Source organism: Lytechinus pictus, chromosome 15 (genome assembly GCF_037042905.1).
Source record: "Lytechinus pictus isolate F3 Inbred chromosome 15, Lp3.0, whole genome shotgun sequence".
In the NCBI taxonomy this organism is placed as follows: domain Eukaryota; kingdom Metazoa; phylum Echinodermata; class Echinoidea; order Temnopleuroida; family Toxopneustidae; genus Lytechinus; species Lytechinus pictus.
The window spans coordinates 9,233,555-9,246,302 of NC_087259.1; the positions used below are offsets into that span (position 1 = coordinate 9,233,555).

At 37.1% G+C, this 12,748-nt stretch overlaps 1 protein-coding gene across 1 annotated transcript in view; it reads right to left on the reverse strand.

Moving 5' to 3' along the window:
- Window positions 1–12,748, reverse strand: part of LOC129277231 (A disintegrin and metalloproteinase with thrombospondin motifs 13-like) — a 32,726-nt gene that overhangs the window by 8,901 nt on the left and 11,077 nt on the right. Inside the window, exons 3-15 of the mRNA XM_064110252.1 lie at window positions 12,158–12,492; window positions 10,768–11,044; window positions 8,993–9,201; window positions 8,137–8,220; window positions 6,774–6,916; window positions 5,918–6,061; window positions 5,398–5,529; window positions 4,466–4,631; window positions 3,467–3,562; window positions 2,755–2,897; window positions 2,082–2,145; window positions 1,527–1,641; window positions 399–680 (exon numbers count right to left, since the gene is read on the reverse strand). Of these exons, the coding sequence (XP_063966322.1) occupies window positions 399–680; window positions 1,527–1,641; window positions 2,082–2,145; window positions 2,755–2,897; window positions 3,467–3,562; window positions 4,466–4,631; window positions 5,398–5,529; window positions 5,918–6,061; window positions 6,774–6,916; window positions 8,137–8,220; window positions 8,993–9,201; window positions 10,768–11,044; window positions 12,158–12,492 (2,190 nt within the window). The remainder of the gene's footprint in view (window positions 1–398; window positions 681–1,526; window positions 1,642–2,081; window positions 2,146–2,754; window positions 2,898–3,466; window positions 3,563–4,465; window positions 4,632–5,397; window positions 5,530–5,917; window positions 6,062–6,773; window positions 6,917–8,136; window positions 8,221–8,992; window positions 9,202–10,767; window positions 11,045–12,157; window positions 12,493–12,748) is intronic.

Consider the following 12,748-nt stretch of genomic DNA (forward strand, 5'->3'; position numbering starts at 1 on the left):
GTAATATATATAACCTTAAGGCTATTTTATGTACCTTGTCCATGGCTGTTATAGGAGCTATATACTTAATTTTTATCCGATGAACTTTTTAATGAGTGCTATTGCCTCGCTGACCACAGCTCATTGACAATATTTAACTCCGTGCCTCCTAGTTTATCATGTTATTACCTAGTTTCCTTCGATCATATTTGCCTCGTGAGAGATGAAATGTCTACTTTAAATGTTCGGTTGATTGATAAGGATTTATTTCATTTCATTTTTAACAATTAAATTACAAAATTATGCGAAATATATTATGACGTAATAGCATGAAATATAATGTTATTTTGGATAACCTGTGGGATTAAAGAGAAAATTTTGACTAAAAAGGAATTCGAAGGGTAAATCAAGGACCTTACGTTGTTCGGATAAGTTGAGTTGCAAAGAACCGTCTACGCTGCGACAAGTTGATCCGTTCCCTCCGCATACCCGGCATTCGTCGAATCTTACGCCGGAGTATTGGTAACCGTCACATCCGAATTCTCGGCACGTCCCCTGCACGCATACGCGCATCTCGTTGTAATCCAACGAGCAGCGCGTTCCATCCATATAACCACCATCACGTCGGTCCAATACGCGCACTGTTTCCCCAGTAGCCGAAGCCAAATCGGCCTGGCACCATAGCTCACATAACTGATCTCCTATAAAGCAGAATCGTAAAAAGAAATTTACCATTAATATATTTTTATCTATATTTAATTAGGGGGGAAATCAATCTTTGTTCAATCTTTGTTCAAACTTTTTTTTAGATCATCATGACACACACACGAATGGAAATACATGTTGTATGTTAATGCATTCTTATAGGCCGACTTTCAAAGTATGATATAAAATATGTGTAAACGTGGTTCTTGAATTCTCCATTTTCCTAGTCCTTTTAACGTTTGCAACAAATTTTCACTGCACGTGTGTGTCGACAGGCCGACCTTTTTTTTACAGTACACAAAACAATTTTCACTAAATATTACAGTCATATAAAAAAAAGGTAGCGGTGTTAATCGAAGAAGTATTAAAACAATCATTTTATCTTAATAAGACAAAACGTCCAGCAATTATGAATAACTTAATATTTAAACCGAGAGTTTCAATGACATAGTGAGAGTTAGTTTAATCATGTTGATCAGCTAGAAAATCGTGCGAGGTGACGTGGCCGAGTGGTCTAAGGCGCCCAAATACACCATGAAATTCCGGGGTTCGATTCTCAGCAAGGCCCTTGACCACTTATCTACATTGCTCTTTTATCTGGCATCAAATATATATTTATGCTTTATTGATACCAACGTGTAGACGTGTTTTAAAAAATCAATAATAATAACATCACAAAATTTATCAATAAAATAATATGAAAAAGCGAGCAAGAGAGGAAGACAGAAAGGAGGAAAAATGGAACCAGGAAAGATAGAAACGGGAAACGAAGAAAGCAATTTAAACATACCCACAGAAACCAACTCAATGGAACTTTTTATATACAAGAATAATTTGAATACCTGATTGGTTGTCAGTAGTGGAGGTCCAGGTTAGGTCAGCAAGACCGTCGTATGGTTCACGACTAGACGACGTACACTGCTCATTACGGAACTCTCTTTGTGTCGTTTCACATGGCTGCCGGTTAAATTGCCGAGTAAAAAGACAAATTATTGAATAGATATGTAAACCAAATTAAAGTTATTTTCAGATAAAGAAAAAAAATCCTCTAACATTTTGAAGTATTTTTTTTACCGACTTTAATTCCTATTTCATATCTCCTTTGCCCCCGAATCGTCTTAAGACCAATACCAATGTGACAAGAAGAACAATTGTATCAACCATATAAATTGAATTTCTAGATAAATAACTGAAAACTCCATTCATTTGGAATTTCTTTGATAACATTATTTTCCTTTACACCATTATTGATGATACAATGTATAAGCCTCATTTAACAAGGTTATCTGTAAAGAGATGTAAGGTGAAAGTCCCAGTGGAAGAATACATTGTATGTACATGTATAAAGGATATTAGTATTCTGTTGAGAAAAAAAACCAAGAGGTAATGTAATTTACCTGAACGTTACACATGTTGGCTACGATTGATTGACCCTTACAGGATTCCCCTCCGTTTCGTGGCCTGTGATGATTACATTAAAAATAAAAAGGATATAGAGAATGACATACTTATAAAAAGGGGTAATAATAAATGATAATCCATAGGTCACAGATCAAGGAGTTTTATGAACAAATACATTTTATAATTTTCTTACATGATTATTCGACATAATAACATCAGAAATCGTTAATGGCTTTTGATATAATTTTTTTCCGCTGGAACTATTTCGAATATGTTTGTGATAGCAATGAAGCTGATCATTATATTTCATTTTTGTGTATTATTTTGTTTATTTGGGGTCACCGTTTTAATAAAAAATAATATAGGATTTGTATAGCGCACTTATCCACCTTGCTAGGTGCTCAAGGCGCTCCTATATTACCCCGGCTATAAGCTAGTCTACCGATTCCGGTGCGCACAGCTTTTTGAGGAATTACTTCCTGCTGGTACCCATTTACGTCACCTGGGTTGAGTGCAGCACAATGTGGATAAATGAACCACCCCAAAATCATGAAAATGGGAGAGTGGGATCGAAAGAAAGAGTGAGAGGAAGAGAGAGAACGAGAGAGTTCCCTTAGAAAATAAATTTGTAAATTAAATCCTATTTTAAAGGTTAAGGAAAAAACTTACTCTGGATCATTGCAATACCGGTGTCTCAGCTCAACACCCCCGCCACACGTTCTGGAACAAGGGCCCCATGTCGCGTCCCAAGGGGACCAGCCCCCGTCGATTGGCGTGTTGGGCCGGTCCACACAGGTGCCCCCGAAACACCACTGCATGAAGAAGAAATATAGTGATAATTGCGCGCGTGTCGGGGCGGCATGTGTGTGTGTGTGTGGGGGGGGGGGGGGGGGGAGAAGTTAGGGTGTGTGTGTGTGAGGATGTGTGTGTGTGTGAAAGTGGGGGGATATGTTAGAGTGCGGGAGGGTGGGTTAATGAGAGTGGATAAGCGGGTATGTGGAAATTTTTAGGCCTGCTTTTCCTTCCTAATTTGGTTGAAATGAAAGATTTGATTTTTTTTTGCATCTTAAGTTTGACAGGGAAAGATTTGGTGTAAAGTGTATGTGAATTTCCTGTAAAGAGTTGCAAGAGAAACATAGATTTTAAAAATTCTGGGGCACCTGTCCTCTTGTCTCCGCTGCGTACCAGTTATGCAGCTGTTGTTGCCAAAATACACTGAATCTATACAATATTTGAATTAAAAAATATAGGGTGGTGAATGAATCGTAAATTGAAGTGATATATACGGTATATTTAGTGAAATGAATGTGTGTGTGTGATTTCGGAGAGGATGTGTCAGGGGGTGTGTGTGAGGGTGTGTGGGGGGGGGGGGGAAACTTACCTTATTTTCCCCGCAGGTTGTACCGTCTGCGATAGCAACCCCCGTGCGCGAGCAAAGTCCGTTTGGAAATCTACAAAACATTTGCGGGCATCGGTCCTGAAGTAATGGAAGACAAAAATTGGATTTACACCTTATTTAAAAACAAAAATCTGAATTACTTAAAATGCAAAGAAATGCATTTTGCAATTATATTGAACAAACAATTTAGAGCTCCATGTCTTTATCCATTATTATTTAGTCCAGTTCTGACAAAAAATCAGGAGTAGATATCTAAGGGGGAAAATATTTCCTAGATCATGTAGATATTTACCGTAAGCTTTTTTAATATTAAATTCGCTCTGATAATTATTTCTGGATTTGCGAAGGAGTGTTTTTTTTACTATTTTTTTTTACATGGGCGAGGGCAGATTGATGACCTTTCCCAAAGAATCCGCAACTGAATCAAATAACAAGCAACGGTTTTCATAAATCGAGTTTACCTTACAACAAGGCAACGAAGTTTATACTAATGCACATCGTTTTTGCGAATCATTAAACAGACAATATCTTGATTATGCATTGTATTTTCTTGATAACATTTAAAAGTAAGTTGCTATTCTGTACAGCAAAGACATAAAGGGGTACTCCAGGCTGAAAACAATATTATTTGAAAAGATAAAGAAAAAGCAAACAGAACACCTAAAATGTCACCAAAATCGAACAAGGAATAACAAATTTATGACATTGCAAAGATTTGCATTATTTCGGTGAAACAGTTACATTTTTGTATTTATGATGTTCAATGGGCAAATTGATAATGTCACATCCCCACTTGTCATTTTTTTAATTATTATTCTTATTTATTTACTATCTTTATAAGCCAAAACAATTTAGGCGATTATTAAAATGTAAATAGACATGTCCTGCAATGAACTTATATTATTCCATGGAAAGTCTGAAAAGAGTTTCATATTTGGCTTTCGTAGATTTGTCTTAACTCTTATTTTTATTTGCACGTACTTGGACTCCGTATATAGGAAGGGCTGTGTCCGTGCATGCACCGCTGAAGTACTCCGAGTACTGCAAACATTGTTCATCGGCGTCGTATATCTCACCCGGAAGTCTCTCGCCTTCAAAGCCAGATAGAACTTCCGGAATGTCATTCAAACAAGTGACGGTCGGATACCTGTAGGAACCAAGTTTGAAAACTCAATACCTTTTTCACACGTTTATGTAAACTTTCCTTCTAAGATAAAGTTTCAAGCTGATTTTTATTGATTTCAAATCCAAACATAAAGATTACAATCAAAATAAATATTAACAATTTTATAAACTTCAAAATAAACTTGAAAGATTATCTAACCATGGCCGTGCACAGAAGGGGGGGAGGAGCAGTTCCCCCCCCCCAAAAAAAAAAAAAAGTGAAAACTTACATTTTTTACTGAAAATTTTCAAAAAAAATAACCGAAAGTATCCTTCAATAATTCAATTTACAAAATGCAAAAGTGCTCCAAGGACAAGCTCGATCGCTTTGATCATTCACTTTCGTTTTCTCTCGAAAACGTTTACACGTCCTGCCTCACCAGCAAAATATTTACCCATCCCCTTCCCCAATATAGGCTACACTTAACCTTAGTTTAATTTTAAACTGAAGAACGAGGCAATAACCATTTCAAATTAAATAAAAAATGGAAATAAATATTTTTGCGATTTTTTTGCTGTTTACCAATGAAAGATCTTTAATCAATCACTTTATAGACCAAACTTTTTCCATTCTGTTTTGCTCATGTTTAGTGCATATTGAATTAAGACTTTATAAATAAACATACGTGCCTTGTTGGTGAATCGCAAATAGAACATGTTTTATCATTATCTATTCTGTTTTATGGATTACATGGTCATCTATGCATCATTTTCTGTTTGAAATATTCTTAGAGAATAGTTTTACTGACCGGAGAAATGCGTCGAATTGTTCCCTGCTGCACTCTGACCATAGATAAGAACCACTCCCGCCAATTCGGCTTGATGACATTATGTTTGCCCCGGCAGGACAACCTGTGTCTGCATCGTGTAGCATTCCGACTCTGCAAAGCGTTTGAAGTCATTATTAACATCAGCCATAATTATTTACTAATTATTCAACTCATCTATATATTAATGCACCCCACATTTGTCGATTTATGATGAATTTCATGGCACTGTCTTAAAAAAAATTAATATACCTTCACTTGACATTATGTAAACAAGTGATTTTTCCTAACAATGCCATAATAAAAGTTTTGTAAACCTCCCGATTGATTTTTTCCCTCATGATATTATTCATCCTGCTTCGCAGATTTCATCTTCGTTTATCATTCATTATGTATTTACAACAGCGAATAAAATGATTGGTAGGCTCAATTTTATAGCAGGATGGCGGCAAAGGGTAGGCCTACATTTTATTTAGAACGATATTTGGTTGAGTGTACTTACGTGTGGCCAATTTCATGAGCAATGATGAGACCGGATGAAGGGCCATTGTCTTCATTCACTGAGCATTGGTGAGTATCCGAGCATGCACCTCGCAAATTGGCAATCCCCAGTAGGTACTTATTCTGTTTCAGTTCGATATCATGCCTAGACCATGAAGGTATAAAAACTGTACATCAACTGAGTCACCTTCGTAACCAAAAGTACTAGCATTTTGTTATTGTGGCAAACGCAATTCCGTTTAAAAGAAATCGGGAACATCACAAACAAACAAAACATTGGTCAGACAAAGCGCGTACTTGTTAACTTTCGTCATACCCTTCTTGTCACAAGGCGTTCAATCATTCTTCTGCCCGTATTTTGGGAAAGTTTGAGGCTTGTACGTGTAAGCGCAGGACATTCTCAAATATGAAAAACATTACCCAGTTTTAGGTGTGTGGCAATTTTGATATTATTTTTTATAAATCACAGCATATTGAAGAGATATACTAATATACACTGCACATGTATAATTCAAATTTTATGTACCTTACTCTGAAAAGAAAGACCTATAAGATGTTTTCTGTCATGATTTCAATGAGCACTGGTACTTCAAGCTAATGGTAAGTTTATCGCTGATACCCTCAATTAGCCGGGAGCTAACACACACAAAATGTTGTTTTAAAATTTTATCATTTTAATTTTACATGCTTAATTAACGGAATATTGAATATTAAAACTAAGCTTTGCTTAAGATATAAACACTTGTTTAAACTGTTTAAACAACTAGTGAAAGGTTTATGTAGTAAATAGCGTTGCATAAAACTTCTAAGCAGCGTTTTTTTTTTGTAGAAAAGACATGCAAATGGCAGGGTTATACCTTGTGATGAGGACAGCATTGTCCCAGTGATCCGGGTGATCGTCTTGAAGATGGTTTGTGTGATACTGGTAAGAGCAGAAACTGGCAAGTGTCAATTCTCCATCAGGTACCGAATTTAGCGTTGCGCCCTCTTGAGTTGTAACCTATACAATTGAGGGAAGTCAATTTGTTCTTAAAATGACACATGATAAATCACATATATTAAGAAAGTACTATTGCTGTATTAAAAGATATAATGAATAAGAAAATGAATTCACACTTCTATGGAATGTTGTGTTTCCCTTTTAACGATATTCACAACCATAACTGATCCATTGAAATTATTTAATCATCAGATGATCATATAACCTTTAATCTCATTGCACAGTTAGTTCGTTTGGAATTACTTGGTTAATGGTTTCACACCAGACACTCCATAGAGGTAGGTCTGGGAAGCTATCGATCCTTATTTTTCAATTCTTTATATGATATTGATCTGGACAGTTCAGTGCACGATAAATATGAATCATGATGGTCAAACCGTATATTAATTATTCTAGTCAACGCGAAGACTCTGACCCTTTAAATCAAAAGCACCTTTTCTTGTTAAAATTAATGGTGTACGTTGCTCATTTTATTATATATATATATATCTATTTTACCGTATAGGTCCAATTAAAGGTTATCAATAATGGCCAATAATCTCTGAATTGCCACACTTTTATCACATATAGGGTGAAAAATTAATATAGAAAGCAAATAATCTTTCCACAAAGCCTCCGGTATATACCTGTATTGTCTATCGTGAAACTTAGCACTCTGTATCGTGTATGCTAGCATAATGAAAAGAAGGGTCAAATTTGACCCGGATTGGCGCCAAATTGGGGTCAACTTTGTTTCGAGTCAAAGTAACTCGTCTTTAGCTGCCTGACACGGAATCTGATTTTCATCTGATGCCACGCACACTGTCATGACCATCTCAAGTCGAAATTATTGGGAATCTGAATATAACTCCTTTTAACTCGCAAGAGAGTTCGATCCCAGATGGCACCTATCCGAGTTAAATTCACTCTGAAGAACTAAGAGTATGATTATGAGCTTTTGATATTTCATTTTCATGATTTATTAATCATTGGCCTTTTATTTACCGTTACCCCGTCCCTTTCACAATATATTAAAGAAAGTTTTAAATTAGGATTCCATTTCCTTAAGCCGTATTGAGGAATCCATACATCAGTATACATGACTAGACAAAATGTAGCTTCTAAGCTGTCTACTTTTGGAATCATTAGCCTATGTTTAATTTCTTTATGTTTTCTCTTTGAAAAAAAAAGTAATTTATTTCTCAAAATAAGTGAATTCCATTAGGCGTGGTCGTACTTACTGAGTCTGCGGTCATAATAACAAGCTTCACTATATGAAAGAATAATCCCCTGCCAAGAGATTGATGCTGGAACCTGCCGGCAGCCTTGGTGTAAGGAAATAAATGAAGAGTAATAATACGAATAAGGATTCACTTGCATAAGGTCTAGGTTTGATATCAAGTACTTTACTTATCCAATGTCATATTCAAAATAGATATTAGATTCACGAAACATTCGCATAATACACATACGCACACACGTACCTGACAATGACCGAACGTATATTTGTGAATAATGCGGTAAAAAAATTATGGTGTGCATGATATTTTGGAAGATTGGAACTTGTTCATGATTTTAGGACATGTAGAAACTATTGTGTTTATCATTAACTACAAAGTTCAAAAGTATTGTAAAATAAATAGCGAGCATATTTACCTCTAAATAAAGAAGCAGATGTACAACATGTTACGTATGGAATAATAATGATTGATGTTCATTCTTAATTTATCTCCATGTTAATTTCAAATGAATAGGATAAAGAAGAAAAGGGCTACGATCACATGAAATAAGACGTTTGCAAAATGAAATAAAATACAATATCCCATTATTCCTGATGATTCAAATATTGAGCAATATTTGTGTTAGTTTATTGGGCATTGTAATTATCACGCACACAGACACACCCACGCACGCGCATTCACGCACCCGGTACACACTGATGTCAAAGACGAGATGTGTGCGACTAAACTGATTTAAAATTGAAATCGGAACAGTTTACAGTTTATTCACGCCAATAAGCATACTGTTCACGTTATATGAGAAATATATTGGGCTTATGAGACGTGGACGTTCCCCCTCTGAATCATATTTACTCACAATATTCATCACGATAAGGGTATAATTAACCACATCTGAACCGTAGAATAGTCTCATCTGGTTGTCCGCCACCACCAGCAATTCCATAGCCTTAACTTCATCAGTTTCCCGCCTATTTCTTCCCGCGTCCCGCCTTCTCCGTCCCGTGTAGCCTGCCCTTTCTTGGGACTGAATCGGTGTTGTATGATTAAAAATGGTCTCAAAGTATCCTGTTGGGGGAAATCAAATCGTATAGAAGAAGAATGTGACGTAGAAGAGCACTTTTTAGGGGTGAATACGGTCCGTATTCTAAACTCTGGTTTAAAGTTGCGGTTTAACTATGGATAGCCACTTGTGACATAAATATCTTACAGTAGAGGTTCAATGCATCGGCTCGTTTAAAACTAAATGCAAGTAGTCGCAGTAAAAACACTGATTTCGTGAGAAAGTCTGTAAAACCAAGGTTAGGTATTACTATATCATCGTGAATCTAGATCTGGTACAGTTACATAAACAGAACTTTGTGAAATCATAAAATCTATAAGCTGAAAAACGATCACACTGAAGGTCGCCAACACAAAGAGGCACACGTGGGACAGTGTATTATTATTGCTGGAATAAAGACCCGACGGAAGTGCCCGAATCCGCGCTTATTTTGCTTATTTCTTAGCAATTACACAATTTCTTCCAGAATCCTTTGGCACATATTTTTTATTCATACAAACAGACACTTGGGTGGTCATTATATTTGATTCTGTAAAAAGTCATTTTGAGATCGTTACCACAACTGGCTTTTATCTTAAACTCGCTGCGAGTGAAAAATAAGAGAGTTTTTTTCATCATTGAAAGAATTAGGAAAGAGCGCAGTAATCACGAGAAGCATCCAACGTAAACGAGATTTAACATGTTTGGCTTCCCGTAATTTTAGCACAGAGTTTAGACCATGGTCTAACTTAAACTCGACTTCAGAATACTGGCCTTAGAACTGTGTATGATCTGTCTACCCTGACTTTCCATAAATGTCCCATTTATACAATGAATTACAAATTACACAATATGACATAATAGTAGAAGTGAGTTTTTATCGACTTAATGTGGTAAATTATTTGAAATATATTCATAGGTACATTTCATCATCATGTCAAGAATATTCTCTTCCCCTACCATTTGAACAATTCAGGACAAAACGTCACAAAAAGTTTATGTATCAAAACTCAACGATTCGTGTAAGTGGGGCAATGTTTGAACTTCTACAGAGTAGGACTAGTCAGGGACCGACCTTGGACCCGTTGCATACAACGTTTGCCATAAAAAACACTCTGGCAACTTTTTTGCCAGAGTTTTTTAATTTGCAATTTTCAATGGCATACTTTTGTTTGCCAGAGTTTTTGTTTATTTGCCAGAGTTTTTATGGCAAACGTTTTATGCAACGGGTCCAATATGTCACCATCCAACAGACGTGAAAGAGCATTGTCGATAAATCGTCTTGCTTAAAAACCATGAATGACGGGGTTCGCACTCCGAACTTGTACATGTGTATTAAGGTGTCAATACCAATCGGCCATTGTATGACCACTATAGAAGTCTTTATTGTTGATTCTTATAAGATAATGGGAGAATAGGTACGCCCCTCATATGGTTTTTGCACTGAGAGCCAAGTTTTCTTGCTTGTCCTAACAATAAAAAAAAAAAAACCTGCCCCGAACCCGACCTCTTTCCTAAATGAAATCCCGGATCCAACCTTGCTATAAATCCAATCTGCGCCAGGTTTGCCTTTGTTTACACAAACTACCTACTTGAATCGAGTCCACAAAAATGTTCCTGCATATCAGTGTCGGCTCCTCTATCCGCGGTCACATCGCCACTGCCGAGATCGAAGTCGTCTGGGTACTGCGCGTCCCGTTTGATTACAATATGGAGGCGTTCAGAGGACAACGAACCCGCGTCGTTTCTCCCAAATGGTGAATCACCCTCCGAGTCTTCCATTCTGCTCTCTCTACGATACCTTTGGGCGTGGTCCTCATGGAGTGGTTTAATGACGAGATCATAGTCTGGTGTGCTTACAACTCCTGTCTGTGGAAGAATATCATCCATTAGAAAAGGGTTGGTTATAACTAAGATGCAACGGGTTCAATTAAAAGACCTGCCAACCTTCTACTAAAAAAAAAAAATTCTTAAAATGAAAAAAAAAAAATTTTGACAAAAAATAGTATTTTTTGAAATTTGTCTCAACGTAACAATCGTCAGCCTGTTGTAGTGAGATCAGTGAAAAACATGTGAAATGACTCTACTTGAAAACTTGATAATTCACCCTTTTAAACATGTGCTCGTGGACAAGAATTTACTTGCTCTTATCATGCAACAAGTTACTGGCCCGACAGTGATTTTTTACCGGTCTGGGACTGTCGGACGTGCTGTGTATGATACGTGTAAATAGTCCATGATCGGACATTTTTAAAAAGTAACAAATCACACAAAAAAGTATTGGCATATTCATAGCAGAAATGAGGAACAAATACTATAAAAAGGGAACGGTTGGCATGTCTGATTAAGTCAGTCTGCCTTGATCTTAGATTAGGAGTTTTCCGCTTCAACGACGGACGATGGATTGAGGAACGTGTATTGCAAATAACCTGTAAACTGACAATGGACAGCCGGGAGGTCTTTGTCGAAAATTGGTTAGCCGGAACAGCAGTTTCATCCTAAGTTTCGGAGCTGACGAAATATTGCGAATAGTTTGCTTAGACTCCAGAACGAAACTGCCGTTTCGATTATCGACAAAGACGTCTTGGTTGTTCAGTCTCATGAGCGGCATTTCAAAATATATTTTCTACGTTCTCGAATCCGTCGGGCGTCGTGGGAGTGAATGCTCCCCAATATGATTTCATGACACCAGATATTGTGAAAAGCTATTGGAAGCTTGCATGGTAAATCACAACCGGGATAAGTAAACCATGGTCTGACAACTAACGTGCCAAATGAACTGACATAAACTTTTAAAATAATTACAGTCATTTTTTTAAGAGTGTCCTCTCGAGATCCTTGAGATACCTTTGAACGACCACTTAAGTGATCCGTAAGCCTACATCGAAAGCTAATTACTGCATCTGCTTGAGGTCGTTAGGTATTTATGCCATCGGAACTCGAGCAGAAAGGACGCACTTGATATCAGTAGCCTGTACTTACCAGACCGTTGCAGATACCCAGTGCGACATTCGTATTCCCGCCATGGAACTTTTGTGGAAACACAAGCTTTCCCTGATAAAGGCATCCCGTGTCAATCAATTCCCTATGCGTCACCTTGCCGTCCGAACCGACGAACTCTGCTTCGAGTCCTTCTTTGACCAACCCCTGAGCTGGCTCAACGACCACGTGGTATGTTGTATCAAAAGCATGAATTTCGAATTGGCGCGCATTTACAAGATGCTGTTCGTTTGTCTGCGTTGCGTCCTCCGTGGCTGTGGTCGAACGTCTTCTCCTAGAAGGTGCCCCTATCTCTTGTGGTTGTGATATGTGATAGTCTAAAGACAATGCGTTGAAAGCATGATAAAATAACTTAATAAGTCCTCTTAAAGACCGAATTGAAAGCCTAGTATATACTTTGGAATATACGTAAAGAAATCAATAACATTGCAAAATATAATATGAAGGAAGCTGATTAATAAAATGCATAATTTAAATGTGGGCCTTCATTTTGTATGCAGTGTTCAATCCAGGGTTGCAAGAAAATCCGTTCCCAGTACCATGTTCCATCATTCATTGACTTTAAAAAATATA